This window comes from Bemisia tabaci, chromosome 4, assembly GCF_918797505.1.
Source record: "Bemisia tabaci chromosome 4, PGI_BMITA_v3".
Classification (NCBI taxonomy): Eukaryota; Metazoa; Arthropoda; class Insecta; order Hemiptera; family Aleyrodidae; genus Bemisia; species Bemisia tabaci.
This window is the reverse complement of record NC_092796.1, coordinates 55,416,156-55,437,658: the sequence shown is the minus strand read 5'-3', so window position 1 is coordinate 55,437,658 and position 21,503 is coordinate 55,416,156. Positions and strand designations below refer to the sequence as shown.

At 42.6% G+C, this 21,503-nt stretch overlaps 1 protein-coding gene across 12 annotated transcripts in view; it reads right to left on the bottom strand.

Moving 5' to 3' along the window:
* The window catches only part of Eph (Eph receptor tyrosine kinase), a 437,826-nt gene that overhangs the window by 160,064 nt on the left and 256,259 nt on the right, over positions 1 to 21,503 (bottom strand). For all 12 annotated transcript variants that reach the window (XM_019047129.2, XM_019047123.2, XM_019047130.2 and 9 more), the window contains exon 2: positions 12,352 to 12,488. In XM_019047129.2, the coding sequence (XP_018902674.1) occupies positions 12,352 to 12,418 (67 nt within the window). In that variant the 5' untranslated portion in view covers positions 12,419 to 12,488. The remainder of the gene's footprint in view (positions 1 to 12,351; positions 12,489 to 21,503) is intronic.

Below are 21,503 nucleotides of genomic sequence, written 5' to 3'. Positions count from 1 at the left end.
TTCGTTCCAATGCATCTCAGCGGGCCGATCATTGAATAGATACCTATTATTTTTACCCATTCGATACATCGCACTTCGATGTCTTGACGTGCTGACATAAAAATTCAATGATCGGATCGCAGGTGATTGTCGAGCTCTTTCCATGAGCTGCAAATTTTTATTCCGCCACGGCACGCTATAACGGTTAACCCGTGGGGTTGCTATTATCAGTCTCCAGCACGGAAAACCTCAGCCGGGGAGAGAGGCGTAAAAAAGTCATTATTTCATTAAAGAAAGAGGGAGAGGCGTGATTACGGGTCGGGGGTGGAAGGGAGGGGGGTGTTTTGCAGGAAAATTCGGAGGGGCGGTGCGGTACTCGTATTGGCATTCATTAAGCGCATTTTAACGACCAAGCAGTTTAACGGCCGTGTAATTCGGCCGCTTTTCCGGATGTCGCATCAATGTTCCGTTCTCGAGTCGGAGGAAGAAGTGCGAGGAATATCGCTCGAAAAAGCGGCCCACTTCTCATCCCTCATAAATCATGACACCTATGCTGCCGTGCTAAGGAAAAACGCCGAAAGAACATTCGAGAGTTGCCAAATTTACTTCGATAAACTGTTTATTTTTGAGGCAAGTTATGAATATTTTCCCTTGAAATTTTCAGGAACTTTAGGTAAAATTGCGATGTAAATTATATGAAAAATTAGAGGGAAAGTATTCATGAGTTTACCAGGAAATTTGTGTTTTATCAAAGGAAATTTGGCAACGCCTGAAGGCTCATACGGCGTTTTTCTTTAGCACGGCAGGATGAGGCCGTGCTCAGGAAAAACGCCGTACGAACATGTAGATGTCTACGTGTACCAATGTGATGTAGATGGTACACTTGACGCAATGCGTGAAGTATTCATGCAGTCTTGTAGGCGCTAATATGTGTTACATGCCGACTGCCGCCGCGCCGCGCCGAGGGTTTTTCCTTTTCATCCCAAGTTCTCGTCATCATTGCTCTCTGCGCCGCGCCGTTTCAGGTCAAGTTCCGTGTTCGGTTTCCCTCTCAGTCTTAACTCGACTAATTAAAGGTGCTGTCTGTATCACAGATAGACGACAAAATTAGAGATATACTCTCAGAAAATGAGAGATTCTGTCACCTTTTCTCGTTTGTAATTTTTTTTCTGAATCCGATTTTTCTTTACAGCTACATTAAAAAAAATTGCCAAATTTGCCGCCATGGACCGCGGCCCAAGTGCCTACCCCCTTAATCCGGCCTTGCGTGGGTTGGTTCTTTTCTGATAAACTCGGTCCAATTCCTCCATGTGTGCTGGTTACACGCTCAAATTTCCATCAATATCCGATCAAATGGTGACTGGTGCGCACCATCTACCATCAAATTTCTGCGGCCTGCAAAAAGATGGTAGATGATGGAACTGTGAGGCTCATCCTTCATCTGATTTCCACACAACCGTGCTTATTTCATGCTTATTCCAATCAACACGCTGTTTTAATTAATTTTACTCATCAATCTAGATAACTCTCAACCGCCATCATTGGTCATCATTTTGATCGGAATTTGAAGGAAATTTGAGCGTGTAACCAGGCCATTCCTGCCAAATTTTCAAAAATTGAGTAATCGACGGAATACTATTCTTTGAACGGTGGAGGCAACTCACTACCAAGGATTATCAAAATTGCTCTCAAAACGTCGTTTATTCTATCAAGCAGAATGATGAAGCGTCGTAGAAGATGGTAAATTAGTTGTTTCATTTAACTCAAAACTTGACTTCTGGCGGTTGCGCCCTTTTCCGAATAACCCGTTCAATTGCTCTGTCGTGTCGCTGCGGCGAATTAGTATTCCGCGGTGGTCGGACCAACGTTATCTTCCGAGCTTCCATTCTTCTGAACCTCTTAATTCCTAACGTGCAACCACTAGCACGACGTTTGCGAAACGATATCACTGAGAGAGGCCCCGCTCCGCTGAATAGAGGCGAACTTGGGTTACCTCCTCGCATGAACTGATATCACCGGGAGCCACCCCCGTCGCATTCAAATCGGCCGAGCATTCCACTTTTATCAGGTTCCCCCTCCGTTTAATTAATCAGGCATTTCCTCAAGATACTATTTTGTTCGCACTTAATAAATCATGCGCATTGATTTAATTTAAATAGATTATGCTCACGGCAAGTTGCCACGTTTTGCGAGTTTCGGTTAAAACAATTCGACCATCCTATTATTTAATAGTCAATTGAATTCAACCTTTCAATCAAAATCACTCGATCGCAGAACCATCACACTCCCTGAAAGAACTTTATTCCTTCATAAAATGTTGATCAGTTTTGATGCTTTATGGCTTCTGCTCTCAAATTTTCAATCACAGTCAACAGACGAGGCACAAGACGAGTGGATGCTTGGGGGTGCAGACTGACTGAACGGATTTAATCTCTAAAAATGACGGTTTTGTTTCTAGGCTTTAAAAGTTTCATATTTTAAATTTCTGTACATTCATGATCTGATAAAAAGTCGGAAGCATGATCACTTTTATAAAACCTAGCTAAATTGAATTTTTTCTTTTTTTAAGGCAAGAAAAGTTATTTGGCAGCAGTTCTTATGAAAGTTAACACTTTTACTAATCCTTAAAAATATACCAAAATTGGCTTGGTTAGTAAAATTGGACGGTCATAATATTACAGATGTCTGACAATTTTCGAAAAAAGAAGAAAAAATCATGCCAAATTTTTGCAAATTTCCTGGCGTTTTCCCTGATTTCCCTGACACCAAAAAATCCCTAAAATTTCGCGGTTCTCCCGGTCGCCGGACACCCTGATATAGCCCCCTTCCTCGGCCCTGTTAAAATTGTTCTAACACGCGTGCCCCAACAAGGAACTTGAAAATTCCTGAAAATGCCGTAGAATTGGCATCGCGGCATTCACTACTCGCGGAATCGTGTTGCTTTCTTTAATTAACTCCCTTTGAAAAAATTATGATCGAGGTTTAAGCTGATGCGATTTTTCTTCTCCTCCCGCATAATTTTTATATCGCTCGGGGCCTCCTGACAAGATAAATATTGTGCGTAGAGCGACTTTAAAAAGCGTTAAATCCCTCCAACACGCCCCCTCCCCTCGGAGCCCGTTGGCTGCGCATCGTAATGTAAAATCGTCGTTTAATGTCGGGAGCTCGGGTAACTTGTATAAGATGCAATATAGGGGGGAAAGCGGCGACGAATAAATTAATGTCAATCGGAACCATGCTAATGGACTTCCTGAGTGTTCTCCGTGCTTTGCTATTTTAGGCTCTCTTCGGCGCGGCTAATTAGAGCGCGCTACCGCAAGCATCTTAGAAGCTCTTATTCTTTTTCAACGCTTGCGAAATTCCTTCGCGTTATGACGTCAGTCCACTTTGATGCTAAGGCTTACGGCACGTGGATCGTCAATAGAAAACGCTGATTTTAAAAATTACAGATTGAATAGACTTGGTGATCCTTCTTCCGGTTCAAAAATTCAAAAGCTGTATGGTAAAATTTCTGGCGTAATCAACGGACGATTCAATGTGACAGCCAGCATATCGTGGGCAACCACACCTTTTTTTTCCTAACCCGAATGGGCTTGCACAGCGGTAAAATATGCAGAAGTGTTTTGATTCACGCACAAAATCTACTATTACATCGTTCGAAAAACAAATTGACTACAAAAGATATGCTGTTTCAAGATACTGGCAGAAAAAACTCCATCTATGTACCACAGAATTCACGATATAAATGAACAAAAACAGTTTTTGACGAAACAATTAACAAGACCGCAGAATGTACTGATTTTTTGAAAAGATGCACTCATGAGATTCAAAGGACCTACTACTAAGCTAGCAAGATCTCTTTTTGCCTACTTATTATAGGAAGGGCGAACCGAGATATTGATGACCAATGTAGCTTCCGAAAAATAACCGAGACCAAATCTCCTTCAAATGACGAGCTAGGCAACCAGAATATCCCAAGAGCTGATAAAGTGGTATGCGCAACGATTGAGAACTTGCTACAGCACATAATCCAGTTCTTCTCGACCTGCTGAACGAGGGGTCGACTCTAAATCTCCTTCAATTCACGAGCTGGGCAAACTTGATATCTCACGAACTGGGACAGTGGTATACGCAATGAGTGAGAACTTAAGAGTGCACACAATATTTTTCTCTTTGTCCTGAACGAAGAGTCGGGTGACGCACTCCACACTGGAAAAAAAAAAAAACACATTGGATCTAGAGTCCAGACTCTTAATAACATCGACAAGAAAAAATACTCTTGATTCAATCAGATTTAAGCTTAAATCAAGAACCAAGCCTCTTAATTTGAGCGGATTTCCTTTTGATTTAAGCTTAAATCTGATTGAATCAAGAGTATTTTTTCTTGTAAGAGTCTGGACTCTAGATCCAATGTGTTTTATTTTCCAGTGCACAATCACAATCACATCCACGTTGCCGTGCTGAGGAAGAACGCCGTATGAACATTCGAGAGTTGCCAAATTGCGCCCCGTATAATACTTTTAATTAGACAGCGATTATGCGTATTTTTCCTTGAAATTTTCTGACATTTTAGACGAAAGTGCGAACAAAATTGTATGAAAAAATTGAAGAAATAAAATTCACGATTTTCCTAGTAAATTAGGATTTTATTGAAGGAAATATGGCAACGTCTGGAGGTTCATACGGCGTTCTTCCTTAGCACGGCAGCGCGGTCGTCGTTCACTAAGTCCAAGATCTTCATACTCCAGCGGGGGCGCGGTCGGACGAGCGCTTCGGCCGCGCGACAATACAGTCGTCCGAGAGCCAAGTCGTCGCTCGTCTGACAAAAAGGCGTAAGTACACTTAGAGGTGAGCCCTGGAAAGCATAGAGCTACACGAAGGACAGGGTTCATCACTAAATATAGTTACATTCATGTCAGGAGAGGGACGAAATGACTGTCCATCGTCATCTTTCTTGCGACTCGAATCCGTCGTTCATCCGATCGGAGAGATTGGAAAACGAAACGATCGACTCACCACGGCGTTGATCCGGGGATTTGGCAGCTCGCCAACCTCCATCCTCTTTGTTTACATTTCTCAACCTAACCTCAAAGGGAACTTGTAGAGGCGCCCGCATTCGAAGACGAAATGTTCTGGCGACCACGTACAGATGCCCTCCTGGAGAGAAAATCGTTGAGTGACATGTTGACTAAACTGTCTGACAAGTATGACCCGGTTCGGATAATTTAGGCTCCCATTTTACGATCAAAAGACGAGTGGACGGAATTATTATCGATTCTCCTCTGAGCAGGTCGATTTGTTGATCGCACGACCCCTCGATTTGCTCTGATTCGACCCCGTTGAAACTAGGAACTTAGTGAAGCGATCTCGAGAAGATTCTCTCGTTTCCGTTTTTTTAAAGCCAAAATTGTGTCGAGAAACTTTCTCCGGGGTATGTACGAGTCAAATTGCTAAAATGAATTGTAAATTGTTAAAAAAAATTCCGCATAATGGAGTCATAGCTCCAAAACGCGCCCTATAAGAAAAACTAACTAAGTGCAAGTGAGTACGCGGGTAATGCTTTAAACATTTTCAATTTATTTGATCGAAATTGTGTTAGCAACGCGCTATTGTTTCTGAACAGCCGTAGACACCTTTCTTACTTAATCTCTTATCATTATTTCACTCCGCAGCAGGTTCAGAAGGCTCTTAAGAAAACAGCTTGAGTTTGGTTTATTATTCACGCGAGTTTCAGCTTCGTAAATGCAGATGCAGTTAACTCAGATTGATGGTACAGATCACAGCTGACGAAGGATGGCCAGAGAACTTCAAAGTTGAGACTGGTCGACTGTTTAAGATTCGTCCTTACTGATTATAAAAAAAATTCCCCATTTTTAGGGACAATTAATGATGATGAATAATAAATGAAAGTTGCTCTATTTAACTTGCGGATACTAACTGAAATTGTCTTTTACACGGATGAATTCACCACTTCCTCAGGTTCGCCCAAACTTAATGTGTAACTTTTTCCCCGACGTTTCCCGAACCGGGGCCATAGATCGTTTTCGACAGTGGTTTGATGTATCGTTTGGTTCAAAACAATAGAACATAACCTCTAACAAAACTTTCAGGATTTCGGTCGGAAAAGCTGAAAATTAGAGAATTCCTAACTATTTCACCTTGCGATGCCATTTAGTACTCATAAGAATAAAAAATCTATCAGAAAAACCCCCGTTTCCTCAGATTACTCGATTGACTTTTGAGGCTGTGTTTACATGTTGAACCAATCGATATTGATACAACCTAACCTATTTGATGTATCGAAAACGGTCTATACTTTGAGTGAAACTCCCGAGCATTTGAAAATTCCATTTATTAGATTTCCTTCCTATCTTTATGATCATCTTTCTAGCGTCAAAAATCAGGCAACGTCGAAAGCGTCCTACGTCCGCGGCGGTGCGCGGCGCGGTGCGGCGCCCATGAAAACAAACTCTCGCAATTAAAAAGAAGAAAAAACGCTTGTTTGAGGAGGGATCAAACCAGGAAGACGGGTGGGTAAATAAACATTTAAGCCGAGATTTAAGGCGCCCCATCAAGGTTTCAACACTTTATTATTACGGTATCACTCGCCAACCGTTTAATAGGCTCGATGAGCGATGATATACGCAGCCGAGGCGCATCGCTCCTCTTTCACGTAAATCAATTCAATTCCTCCGCGAAACTCATTTCTGGGACGCAATTAATCTCGACCACTTTTCTCACTTTTCCCCCTTCCCGTCATTTTCTCCGAGCAGCCGTTTTGACCTCTCTAATGACCTGTCCCTGCCGTGTCTGAATTATCGGGTAACTTATCATAAGAAATTTAATTCTTCCAGTCTTTTGCACCAGTCGGAAGTGCAGAAAGCTCCCTTTCTTTGACTTCCACCTCAGCTCTGGCTTGGGAGTAATGGACCTAGCCACGAATTAAGCATTTTTCATAATCAGGTGCTGGGATCTTATTAATTTCAATGAGGTGGAATACGCACTGAAACTGTTCACCAAAAAATTCAGTGTTTCTTCGACGGAAAAAATCAGTACTTCGTAAGTACTTTTACGTGACGAAATTCGAAAATTTTGAAATTTAAATGCGAATCGTGAAAAAATGACGTAGCCACGAAATTCAAAGCTCATTGGTGGCCTGAACAGTATCAACTGGCTGCAAAATCGCTATCTAGAGGACAAATACTGCACTAAGGATCAGCGCAGAAGGGCTTGCGCGATTTCCAGGTTATCTTGAAAAACACGCGTGACATGAAGCGAAAAATTCCGGACCTTTTCACGGGATTCCCAAACTTATTTAGTGCTTCCAGGCCGCCCTAAAAAAATCGGTATTTTTCCAGACTTTCCGGACCAATAGACACCGTGCGCCTAACACCTGGCGAGATACTTCGTACACTGGAAAAAAAACACATTGGATCTAGAGTCCTGACTCTTGAAAACATTGACAAGAAAAAATACTCTTGATTCAATCAGATTTTTGCTTAAATCAAAAAGAAATCCGCTCAAATTAAGAGGCTTGGTTCTTGATTTAAGCTAAAATCCGATTGAATCAAGAGTATTTTCTCTTGTCGATGTTTTCAAGAGTCTGGACTCTAGATCCAATGTGTTTTTTTTTCCAGTGTAGTTTCAGGATTAACTTGGCGGATTGAAACCGCGGGTCCCAGCAGGAGATCCCGGCGAAAAATCCACTCTAAAACGGAGAAAATTAGAAAACAGCGAGATGGCTGCTACCGACTCGCCGGCCGTGCGTCTGAAGCCTTCGGGGACTTTTCCCGGCCGACTCGGTACATAATGAGACGTGGCTCACCGGGACTCTGGCGCGGGGGGCGAGAGGGGGCCCATTCTTCTACTCGGATGCGCTGTTATCGATCAACGACTAATTTAAATACAATTTGATCAAACTGCCGTCCACACATTGGCTCACCGAGAGACGCACCTAAGGATGCGATGCCCCCTTCCTCGGGGAGACGGCGGGAGGGGGTGGGTGGGTCCGCTACGGAAATCTCCGCGTTTAGGAGACGTCGAACGCTGATTCTGGCCTGGAGATTGCGCCGACGCCGGTGACGTTAACATTGTCCCCTTCAATCGCTTCCCGGGGTTGTCCAACTTCCGGAAAATTATCATTTGTGTAGAAATAATACTAAAATACTCGCGATGCAAAACGTGTTTTTGAGTGCTCTCAATGATATACGGTCGCCACGCGTCGCGGAACGTCGGGAACACTGGTAGACATCAATTATTTTACGTGAAGTTGGAGACAAATTCACTTCTCAAGCAAGTTAGGGAACATCTGGACGCATTGGATTACAATTGGACGTATTTCTGTCAAACGGAACTATGTGCATTAAGACATGAGCCCTGAGACCCATGAGAATATATGCATTACAGGGCTCACGTCACAATGCACATAGTTCCGTTTGATGGAAATACGGCCAATTAGCAATTAGTAATTTTAACTTCGGGCTAATCCGTAAAAACACTTGGGTGCATGGGGAGACTAATGGTACATATGTTTCTTCAAAACTGAGCAATCTATTGTAGTTCTTGATTGCAAAATGTAGACCTATTTATGCTAAAAAGAATTATGCGAATGAATTATAAGAAAATGAATTAGACTGCATTTTGCGATTAGGAACTTCAATTTCTAGCCCATTCATAAAAACACCCGTGCGCGTATGGAACTGAACGGTAGGTACACACGTTGCTTCTAAACTGAGCCTGAAATTGTAGTTCCAAATTGCGAACTGCAATCCAACGATGAAGCACGCAATTCTGTGAGGGTATATGTAGTTCCTCTAAGCATAGATGCGTTTCCCTTGCGAGCCGTAACATTCTCTCACTCTTAATGGGAAACTGATCTCGAAGTTTAGTTATGCCCTTTGTGTCATGGAGGCAAAGAAATGAGAGTAAATGACACATGTTTTCTTCTACTGAACAATAATGAGCAAAGTCAAGATAACTAGACGTTCCTCCCCGCAGGATCCATCGAGAACTGATCCCAAAATTTCCAACTTTTACCTTAGAAATCTCCAAAGTTTTCCTTCTGCCATACAACAGCGCGCGGAATGCGAAGCAGATGTCAAACAAATCTGATCCCCTCCTCTCCTCCCCCGTAGCTATCCGAGCGGCCAGCGGGAAAACGCGGCAAACCCCACAGGATATTTACATCCACAGCTCGCGGCTTTAATGCTGAATCGATAGTTTTCCGAGGGCTCTTACGGAGCAGTGTCGAGAGACTCGAAACTCGAGCCTTTCGATATTTCTTAACGGTGCCTTACGGCGTTAATCGATATTCCGTCGCAAGCGGCAGACGAGCCCATTTACACGGATACGTAACGCGGATTGGACGACAGGGTACAGGGTTGTCGCCTCGAATCGAAAAAAAGGTTTTCGGTCGTGCTCCGAGTCAGGTTCCTTCGAGATTTGACAGCGCTGTTGGGGCATTAAACGCTAACGTGGAGCATCAAACCTAGTTTGCATTCTACTTATGCCTATAAAAACTATTCGAACAAGTGTACGCTTTCGATCGCGCCGTTCGAGGCGAGCCTCCCCTCCCCCCCACCTTTCGGAGTACCCTCCGTGCCCTTTTTTTTACGTTTCTCCCTCCTGGGAGGGCTCAACCCTCTTCATGATGTGTTTATTGCTGATTCTTTGAAGAAAAGTTTGCCTTTTCATTGCCTCACCCTTTAACTCACCGAGACAACAGTCGTCAATGTAGATGTCAAATGGAGTTCTTGCACGTGCCAGGGATTTGCAATTTAGATGCTTGGCCTTGAGTAAAATTTCGCGAGAAACATGATGGTGCCACTGGTTTCCTCTGAAATCTACTCATAGGCTCAAAAAAAGGTCTGAAAGTTCAGGCCGTAATTTTCGGCCTCTAAGCCCGGAGCGAACGGTGTGGTTATATGGACCGCGTTAAACAGAAGGGAACCAAGCCACGTATCAGCTATTGCCACATTTAATTAGGCAATTTAATTCTTACATGAAAACGGTTGTGCGGATTTTCGTGCAAATTTCAATGAAAATTCTCCATGGTGCGAAGCAAACTCCTTAACATTTCCAAAGAAATCCGAACAAACGTTCTCTCGTAAACAATTCAACTGCCCAGTTAAAGTTGGCAATAGCTGATGTGGCTTGGTTCCTTCCTGTTAAACTCGGTCCATTTAGCCCGCAACTTTTGTTTTCAGTGTAGTCATTTTCACTTGGAGGGTTGAATGTTGAGACTTCGGACAGAGGGAAAGCGTAGGAGCAGACGAGGACGAGATCTGCCGTGCTAAGGAAAAACGCCGTATGAACCTTCAGGCGTTGCCAAATTTTCTTCGATAAAACACGAATTCCCTGGTAAACTTATGAATATTTTTCTTCCAATTTCTCAGAGAATATCCTTCGTATTTAGATCTAAAATTCCTGAAAATTTCAAGGAAAAATATTCATAATTTTCCTCATAAATAAACATTTTATCAAAGGAAATTTGGCAACTCTCGAATGTTCATACGGCGTTTTTCCTTAGCACGGCAGAGATGGAGTCGGCATTCTGGAACGTGGAGCGCATCGGCCGGGACCGGGGCCGGCATCAATATCGGAACGTGAATTATATCACCATGGACGGCCGACTATGGGAAGGCTGGAGGCATGATTAATGAGCGACAGATTGGCGGCACGGCCACCGAGCTGCCTCTCCGTCGAGTTTCCTCGGCTTTCCGCCCTCGTTCCCGGCTTTTCCGCGCCGACCCGGCGACACCGATCGCCACTCCGTCCGCCGCCGTTGCCGGCCGCCGGGAAACCGGCTCGCTCCTCAATGGGCCCGACGCAAACTTCAGCCAGAGCAAAAAGGAGAGCTGTTCCTAGTAGAAAATAGCTCAAAAATCAGCACGGAGGAAAAAACTTCGCACTGGAAGAAAAAAAAAAAAAAAAAAAAAAAAAAAAACACATTGGATCTAGAGTCCAGACTCTTGAAAACATTGACAAGAAAAAGGACTCTGGATTCAATCAGATTTAAGCTTACATCAAAAGGAAATCCGCTCAAATTAAGAGGCTTGGTTCTTGATTTAAGCTTAAATCTGATCGAATCAAGAGTATTTTTTCTTGTCGATGTTTTTAAGAGTCTGGACTCTAGATATAATGTGCTTTTTTTCCAGTGCGTGCGTGGGACCCGAAGTTGAGGTCATACGGATCTCTGAAGTTTTCGGATCACGTATCTAAAAACTCGAGGTCCAGCTGCCGAAGTTCGGGTCAGACATCTGAAGTACTTCGATGTATACCGAAGGGTTCGGGTCGCACATCTGAAGTACTCCGGTACTTACCGAAGTGCCTCGATGTCTGACCCGAACTTCGGCAGCTCGATCTCAAGTTTTCGGATGCGAATCTCCGTCTGTGACACTGTAGCGGCCTGAAAGACGGGAACCAATCAGAAATGGATTGGTATTGTCTTTACTCTCAGTATGAAGAAACTCTAAGTTTTCGCTTCAAATATTTCTGAATCACCCCGTAACATTCATTTTGCGAAGGTATAGACATTAGAATTTGAAATTTTTGTGAGGAATGTATTGTTCATCATCTCCAGGACCCGACCCATTGGGCGGCGAGGGTTCCAGCTCGTCCCGTTTGGCAGCGCTGCCGTCGGCCGCTCCAGCCGTTCCTTGTGTATGGGTTAATGGGTGTTTTGACCCGCGCAAGATGCTCTGTCCCGCGAAACCACGCCACGCTTGCGTAGGACTTCCCGACGCATTGAGTCACCTAGTAGAAAATGCACGTATTCGAGGTCGTTTTTAGTTTTCACCGACAGCAATTTCGTACACATCATTTTCCTGATAAATCTCGATAAACAGGGAGTTATTCACGGCAATCACGGAAATTCTTTCTTGGTAGAGTTAGCGCCATGTAAGTTTACTATAAAGTTTGACAGAGGATAATCTGAATTGCATTTTGCAAAAAGGAACCACTAGCATTGCAATGATGCTAAGATTGTGCAACTTCATCTTTGGCAATAAAATTGCGGAAATCGTGAAAAACTATGAAATTTAGATGGTAATTTTTGTCTTAAATTTACAGTTTTTAGCGAGTAAAATAGAAACTATTGATGGATAATCGGGTTTTTCCTCCAAGACAAAAGAAGTTGCACAATCTTAGCAACATTGCAATGCTAGTGGTTCCTTTTTGCAAAATGCAATCCATCTATCTTCAATTCATCGTGGAAAGTAGATACGAGAACAAGCTGACGCATTTTCTGTTTTACTATAAAACTTCGCCAACTCATTTGGCGTGGACTCTACTTGAGATAAATAACTAAAATCAAAGGCATGGCATTTCCGGATGTGTGAAAGATTTCGGATAGAGTGGAATGGATTTTCTTACCTTGTTCGGCGGCAGCTCTGTAAATGATTACAGCGGCAGCAATGTAGAGCAGAGGGGGAGCTCCCATGATCGTTGGAGGCCCGCAAGCCCTTGCTACTATCTGATTCTCAACACCATAACCGATAGTTTTCCCTTCTCTGTAACAGACAAAAAAGAATTTCCATTATTTTTCAGAAATATACACGAAAACGTCAACAAAGTTTGTTGAACTTCAACCTCACATTCTGTATTCCATGACTGCTTATTCGGCTTTCTCCGTGAGAAAAGAAAATGAAAATAGATAGTCATTGACATCCTTCGTCCACTCTGCTATAGTTCTTTTTAAAAACAATATAGATCAATAAAAGAGAGAAATGGAGGAAGGAAGGAATAAAGAAAGAAAAAAAGAAAGAGGAAGTTCACACATAAAACAGCTTTGACGTTAAAATCTGCTTAAAATAGTTTAAAGTAAATCAACAGTCATAGCAGCGCAACCTCACAGGTCACAGGGGTCCTCGACTGTGGGCTATTAGGGGTGTTCTGGGGTGGGGCTGCGCAGCAGCACGGGCGCGACCTTCTGGTGAAATGTAACTTCATCCAATTGACTGAAATAGTGCGGCCCAAAAAGAATCATAGTCTCTAAAAAATCAGAGGGGTGTCAAGAAATCGTACCGTTTGCTTTCATAACGAAGCGTTCAAGTCACCGGAGATTGGCGAGAAGAATATACCAGGCACATAGAATTAAACCTGGCAACCTTCTTTTTCTGCAATTTCTGAGGAGGGCGCAAATAAGGAAAAAAATGGGAAACGGCATTGTGGTAAACAATGCTATTTGACGAATTTAAATACGTAAATCATTACATTTTGACCAACTTGATTAAGAAATTGGTAAAAAAATTATCTAGAAATCATGAACTGATCGATTCTCAAAACATCTTATTTGATTAATGATCCGTTCATCCCAGTTTCAATCCTGAAATTAATTGAGCATAATAGTTTAGGCGCGAAACACTTGTTCTCCTACAGATAATTGATGTTTGCGCTACGATTTTATTATAGCTGCGTGGAAGCAGTTGGCTGGAGCTCCAAATTACGACACAGGGTAAGAAAGTAATTTTTTTGACTACCTCCGGACAACTTGAACTGAAATCGTTCCGAGCTTGATAGCTCACTACAAGAATTGTTCAGTTTTTAATAATATAATAACGGAGGGATTCGATTAAATTTGGACAATCTGATAACCCTGCGTTTGAAAAATAAAGATAGTCGGCTTGGAGCTAAAATTCTTGTGGGGGCTGTAGTTACAGACAAAGTTCAATCCGAACATTTCCCGGGGCGCGCTTTTGGTCGTGAACAACACCCCTGAATGGGGAGGGGGGAGGAGGATGCTGCGGCTTTTCCTCGAACAGAACCGTGTCGCGAGAGCAAGTCCACGAGAGGCGGCAGCATTGTTGCCAAGTTTATTGAAAACCATAGCAGATTTATAATGAAGTTAAGAAGCTGGCAAGCTCCTAATTTTTAGGCGTGTAGGCAATGCGCCTGAAAATATACCGGAAATTTTACGAGTAATATTTCAATAAATTTCCGAAATTTACGAAAGATACCAAAAAAATTATACATTTTTTCGCAAAATGTAAAATTTGTGACTGTCTTCTATTTTTGTGTGCTGGAGTGCGGGTTGCACACTCACGCCTCTGAAAGTAAGAAATATTATTTCAGAGCCTCGTGAAATTTTATTAAATATTTCATTGAATTTCAATCCTTCATTTCTTTCTCACGTTTTATGCCATCCTGCCCAGTATCATTTTCAACGGCATATGCGTGGCATCCACGCTACCGAACTCGCGTCTCACGTTTTCCGCAGAAATCGTCGGGAACCCTCCGACAAAAGCTCGCGAACGAGACGCTAGTCAGGAAATCCAGATCCCAGGATGAAAAGGCAGATCATGCAGGGGCCAAATTGAATTTCCGTGCCGCAAAAAGGAACGCATTACAACCGATTTGGAGGATTCCAATGTTAATTTGCTCGGTGCGTGCCTAAGCCCTCTGCCAGATCTACGTATCGTAGACTGGGAAAATCGGAGGAATTCACTCGTCAGAGAACATATATGCGAATAATAGTAGCTTTTTTTCTAATTTTCTTATATTGCCTCTGTTCTGCTGATATTTTCATATAATCCTCTGGCACAGCTAACTGAAGCTTAAAAGATTAACAAAGCATGATAGATTCTAGAAAGAGATGGATTTCTGAGAAATAATTTAGATAAAGTAACTTATCAAGTAATTACGAATTTTCTCTATTTTTCCGTCCCAAGCGCAGCATGCGCCTTTTTCACCACGGGCATTGTAACTTTGCAGAAGTGCCTTATAAGCGCATTTTAAAAAAATTCCAGAATTTGCACAATAAAAAAAAGAGAACGTAATGCTGATAAAAGTAGCCTAGCAAATAATTCGGTCTATTTCTTTTTGCTACCAGATCCCCATTTGCTATATTATACATTACTTAATGATATCATATTCAGTTCCCTAGATGAAGACAGTTCATTGAAGAATCTTCTCAGAACCGAGCGAGACGTGTCCGAGCAAAATCAGCTAAAAAGTTATTCAATCGAATGTGATGACCACGGAAGAAATTCTAACCTCCAATCGCGCAAGATATGTGCGTACTTAAAAGCGACGGCAAAAATCCAGACAAAACACAGCAAATAACTCAGAAATGAAGGGGAAAGGTGCGGCTATTTGAGATTCCATGCTGACGGCACAGATTTTCCGAGCCTTTTTCGATTTTTCCTTCATTAGGTATGCCAGACCACCTGCTGGAGAGAAAATCGATAGCTCATCAACTGAGATAAAAAAAACACACCGTCAATTGTGTGAATGGAAGGGAATCTCTACGTCAACAATAATGGCACACTGAATAACGACAGGTAATACACGTTTGAAATAAGTCCAATACTTAATGAAATATCGAGGTGGTACAGTGCGTATGGCGGTTTTCGAGCGTTCTCACAACTTTTTTTTTCGAACAAGTTCAGATTTTACAGGAAATAGATGATACTCCCAAAAGTATCTATATAGCAAATAAATCGGCTTCCTCAACCGTAGTAAAATGTTTTCGTGTTTTACTTTCATTCCGATCAGTTCGCCTTCAAAAGTTTGACTAGGCAACGTGAGCGGCTCAGGAGCATTGATAATTGCTTCCAGCGATTTATCCACGTTCCTTCGTTCCGATCAAGGAATCCGCGCTATTCTCCTCTTCTTCACAGTGTTTCGCTTTCATTTCGATCAGTTCCTCTTCAACATTTGGATTCGGCATCTTAGACAAAAATGTTGATGCCACGAAAATACGTGCATCGTTTCACACTACGTACTTGCTTTTAATGGTATATTATTTTTCACAGATATCGAAACAACACTATGCCTTGAAACTACCTGAGAATTTTTCATCTCTTATACAGAAAACAGGGTGATCCAGAGTTAAACGACCAGACTGCAGGAGTCGAAACACCCCCAAATACCTTCTTTAAATTGAGATTTCGATTTTTTTTAGATCATTATGAATTCAGGGCATAAAGTACAGGCTAAAACAAATTTTCATGAGAGTTGGTTCACAACCGTTGCCAAAATTCAGAAAAAACCATTAACTTTCCGAAAGTTTAACTCCGACTGGGGACATTTTTGGAAAAAAAACTTTATACAACAAAAGAAGTCTTCTTTTGACCCATAGAACACGCTCCTGCAGTCTCGCCATTTAACCCTGAATCACCCTGTACACTTCAAATGAGCCATAATTTTGTTCAGTTCCCACGTAAAAAATTAACCATGTGCAGAAATTAGATAACATCTGATTCTACTTTACAATATCTGGTTTTCCGTCCAAATGGTATTGGAGACCTCGCTTTCATCGTCTCATACGGCTCTGGTAGTCAATGCGGGGATCTCGCCTACGAAATTTTCCGTCTGCCTCGGAAGAAAGCAGATGATTCGAAGGAAACGGTCGATTGCACCGCGGTCGCGTTTGACGAGGTGGATCACAACAGTGGCGTAGCGTGCTTTGCGATATATCGATCGATACGCCACTCAAACCTATGAAAAAAGATCGATTATTAGGGTGTTCGCAGTGAACACCTTATTAATCGATTCTTTACCATAGCTTCAAATGGCGATATATCGATAATCGATCATTCACGCCACGCCACTGGATCACAAGTGCTCGGAGGGCACGGTAAGGGCACTGGGGTGTGTGGTGTGCGCCCCCAACTAAGCACCGAAGAACACAACTATTTTAAATAGCGTGGAAATGAGTGCGTTTAATGAGTTCCATTTGTCGGAACGACGAAACAGACCGACACCAGCGACTCCAGCGTGTCAAATCGTGAATGTCGAGGACCCGGCCGAGGGCACCATGACCTCTCAGCTTTACCCACCCGAATCCCAAACTCAACGCCGATGGTAAAGTTAAAGAAACACGCGTGTAACGTTGCAAAACCTCATGATTTTAATACTCTCTTTTCCCTCTCTTAAAAGTGAGTCCGATACTTTCTCTGTGAAATACGTATCTTTTCCTAATACATAAGGCTGATTCTCCATGAAATTATATCCCAATATCATCGTTTTAGTAGGGTTTCCATTGATATCGGGCTTGTCTTCATTACTCTCCTCCTCCTCTCATAAAAGTCAGTCTCCGATACTCTTCCTGTCCTTCAACTTTTATCTTTTCCTGATTTTCTGACGCAGGGCTGATCTCAATTTCCACAAGAGCCCTGTGCTCAATATAACTTAATGCTTTCCACGGCTCATGTGAAAAGAGAGATAGGCCTTCACGTCAGAGGGGCTATGATATGAACAACATTTTGCACTTCAGGAACTAATATTTCTAGCTAATTCGTAAAAACACTTACGGGCATAAGGAGACTAATGACACATTTGTTATTTCTAAAATGGGCCAGAAATTATAGTTCCTAGTTGCAAAATGTGGTCCATATGTGGATGCACACGAATTCCTAGCGATTCCTAAGCATAGTCTGACACACTTGCGGGGTTGTTGGACGCACCTCATGCCGAACTGGAGGAAAACAAAAGGGAGGGCGCTGGAATGGAGACGAAGAAGGGAGGAGAGGGATTCCGAAGACACCGGCGTGAATACTGAGCAGCGTCGTAAAAGGTTTGTGGCTGGCAACATGAAAGTGTAAAATTGCATTTTTTACGGGAATTAGGACTGCGGCGGACGAAGGGGTTTCATTAACATCAAAAAAGGTCGGGTTCGAGCCGAGAGGAGCCCGAAGGGGGGGGGGGGGGGCTCATGACACGAGGAATGCCCGCTTTATGAATTTTGGAACGCACGTGTGAAAGACTTATGAGATGAAGAGGCGCGCTAATGTGACGTCAAAACAAAACTCGATACAAAAGATGGTCACACGGTCGTAATTCCTGATTTTTGTTTGCACGAAGTCCTTTCGGTTTTAATGACTGTATGCGGAGGTGCTTCGTGGATTAAGAATGTGATCATAAATTAAAAGATGGAAAAATAGACCCAAAAAGGGGAAATAAATGCAAGGAATGAAGAGGATACACACGTAACCTCGTAACCTTTCATTGCGGATGTTTAAAATAAATATAATGGCATCAAACGCTAAGTAGCGATCGACCCCAGCTTGGAGACAATCTAGTCGCGGATACGAAAAAATAAATGACTGGAAAGCATCTTAAAGCTCTTAAGTTTATGTTCCTACAAATTAATTAAATTAATTTCCTATCGTGCCAGTACCAGATCCTATCCGACCTTTCACTCATCAAATTAAAAAGCCAAGTCTCACAATCAGGAGCCAATTGCGACCTCTTATGCCTTTCACGCTTTCCAGAAAATTCATCGCGTTGGTGCCACATTTCTGTAACGTGTCCTTTCAACAAGTAATGATAGAACGTATTCAGGCATAATCAACCCTAGTACTATGTGATTATACTCTTCACAGGGTGACAAAGTTTTTTGATCAAAATTAACACAAATATTTTTATCAGTGTATGGACTCCTTGACTTTCCAGGTATTCCAGACCGTCGAAAGGGGCCGTCTCTAATCTCTCGCACTTTTTTAGCATTTTGACCCCCCCCCTTCCTCTGTATCGCTTTTGGGACGTAGGCCGCTATCCTTTTAACAGGGTAAAAACAAAATAGGGTAATGCTCTCCACGACCCCCCTCCGCCTCCCCTTTAGAGCGTTACATAATTCGGGCAGAGTTCATCAGAAAGGAACCAGTTTAAGTTGAAACTGAGGAAAAAATGTTTGAAGTTGTTTTCCTGCATAAGGCTCAATGTAAAAAATAAACCGGAGCCCCTGTTTCCACAACAAAATTTTGGTTTTTAGACTTACAGTTTTTGGAACACTGGAAAAAAACACATTGATTCTAGAGTCCAGACTCTTGAAAACATTGACAAGAAAAAATACTCGTATTCAATCGGATTTTTACTTGAATCAAAACGAAATCCGCTTAAATTAAGGGGCTTGGTTCTTCATTTAAGATAGATTCTGATTGAATCAAGAGTACTTTTTCTTGTCGATGTTTTTAAGAGTCTGGACCCTAGATCCAATGTGTTTTTTTTTTTTCCAGTGAAGGAGAAAATTCACGGCTTGAAACTCAAAAACATTCTCAACTCGATTTTTTCGAAAATGTGGGTTGACTTGTAAATAGGTGAATTTCCAGGGTAAATTTGGCGCCGAAGCCGCTGCTCGGGGCGCTTCTGGACGGACGAAAAAAATTCTTTGAACTTTGCCCAACTCCGGTAGCCGGGAGCTCATGGTCGCGGTCGGACGGCTTTATCTCCGTTTCGCGGTGTAATTTATGGCCTAATTGCGTGCGTTTACAATGCATCTGATTGCCGGCTAATATGTTGAAAACGGAGACAAGCACACCGAGACATTGACATTGGCACACACGCTCGCGCTCGCGGCCCGCGAAATGACATTTCCCGCCGACGGAATGCGCTTGCGCCCGCGGCCAGAGCACTCACTCCATTGCCAACTGCACTCTCTAAAGAGCTCGTTAAAAGGCCTCAAAAGTGTTTGCCGGCGAAATGTTCGACACCGCGAAATCATCTCGCTACTATGAAAGTCTCGATGGATGATCAAAGTTCGCATCTAAATGAGAGAGGAATTGTGTCTTAATCTTAAATTCGTTACTTCGCATTATTTTCAGATGCGAATTACGCAGAAATTTAGTGTTCCGTCAGGATCAACCCCGCACTCGCTTATGATTGGTGCCAGATGACATCATTCGGCGCGAAACTAGCGCGTTTTAAATTTGCGGGAAAGTTGCGCTATATTGAACTATGCGTATTTTTCGGTTTTCAGTTGCTTTTCCGCGTTTTTAATGTGCGAATCGTGTCATTTACCTTCCGCTTTTATTCGCAAGTTAAAATTCGTTCGTGGTTTAGTGAGCCATTGGTTTGGAATTTGACTGTCTATCGAGGCTTCAAGCTCTCTGACAGTCCATATTTTCAATTTGTGTTCGGGCTGTATCTTGAAATCTCAGATCCGAGTTCCTTGATTTTAAGCTAAAATCGCGTAACTGCCCCAAAGCGATAAAGAGGCGGGGGCCTGGATCCCCAATTGTATAAGCGGACTGGTTTCAGGATGAATGGGGGTGGGCTCTATCGGAAGGAGGAATAGAGGCCTCTCCTTACAAAAATGGGGGACCGAAGTTCATAAGAGGCCATGAAGAACCCTCAAAGAGTGCCAAATGTGGCCCCAAAAATCTGAAAAAATGACCCTTAACGAAAACCCTTATTCGAGTGAATGAGCCCCAGACGGTGGGTACGCGACTGAATTAAATAACTCAGAGACGAGGGACTCGTTTAATGTAGGGAAAGAGGAAAGCGGATATTTTTCTGCGCGTGAGTTGGCAACCCGCAATGAATGCACCATCCGGTGAGTGATGTGAGCGAAATGTCTCCTCAACTTTATAGCGTTTTGTAAAATGTAAAATGACTCCGATGCGGCTATGCTGAGGTGCAGTTGGTGCACGGCGCGCAACGCGGGACACGACAATTTAGCAACGACATTCTGCTCACCGCACTAAATAAATCGAGCATCATGTGTAGCGTTGTCAATTTCGGCGAAAAACCGACACGAAAAATAAAAAGAACTAACACTACTCGCCTTAATATGCAGATTTTTTTAAAGGTCGAAATGAACTTTGAGTAGGACCCTATCGTCGGATAAGTTGACTTCTCAAAGATACTTCCGATATATACGACATAATGTGTGACAAGATCTTTGAAAAAGGACCTCGCATTCCAGGAGTAGTTCCAAAATTGGCGATTTCGAGTTCTCAACGAGAAACGGTCTCCAGAAGCCTTTTGGAACAAGCTACGCGCGTTTTTCGTTCAACTTTCTGATTTTTTGACCGGACAGGTCGATAGTTGCTCCTTATCTCTATAAATGTCAGAATTTTTAATCTAAATTAAACCTAAACCAATTAAAACCTTACAATGGACCACTAGACAAGGTACGAATTTAAGCATTCTGATACATGTTTCATAACCAGAATTTCACGTAGAGCACGATTCGCGCAATGAAAATTACTGAAACCAACTCCTAACGAAGATATTAACGTTTTTATTTCACATTGGTTACGAGGAATTTGAACTGCCCGCTCACAAGAAACTCAAAGCTCTACGTGAGTCAAATCGCGCACTACAACGGTTTCAGCAAGCTCTCAATCGAGCAATGTTCATTTCCCACCATGTGTTGTTCAAACTATAAGCAATTTGCTACAGCTGAGCCAAAGCGTCAAGATTGAGGTTGCCAGATTTTTATATCGCAGAGACGGTCATGATGACGTTTAGCGTGCGATGTGAATCACGCAGAGCATTGAGTTTTAATGAGCGGGTGGTTTGAATTCACGCATCAAGAATCATGGAATATCTTCGTGAGGAGTTGATTTCGGTAATTTTCGTTGTGCGTATCGTGTTCTACGTAAAATTTTGGTTAAGAAACACGTATCAGAATGCTAAAATTCGTACCTTGTCTAGTGGTCCATTTGACCTAAAACTGAAGAATGTTTGTCTTGGAAATACAGGTCGTCATATCTTCCTCAACTTTTCCTTGTAGGGGCAAACTTGCGCCAAAATTTCCAGTTTTCCTTCATGCATCAGCATTAATAACTCAAATTTGAGTT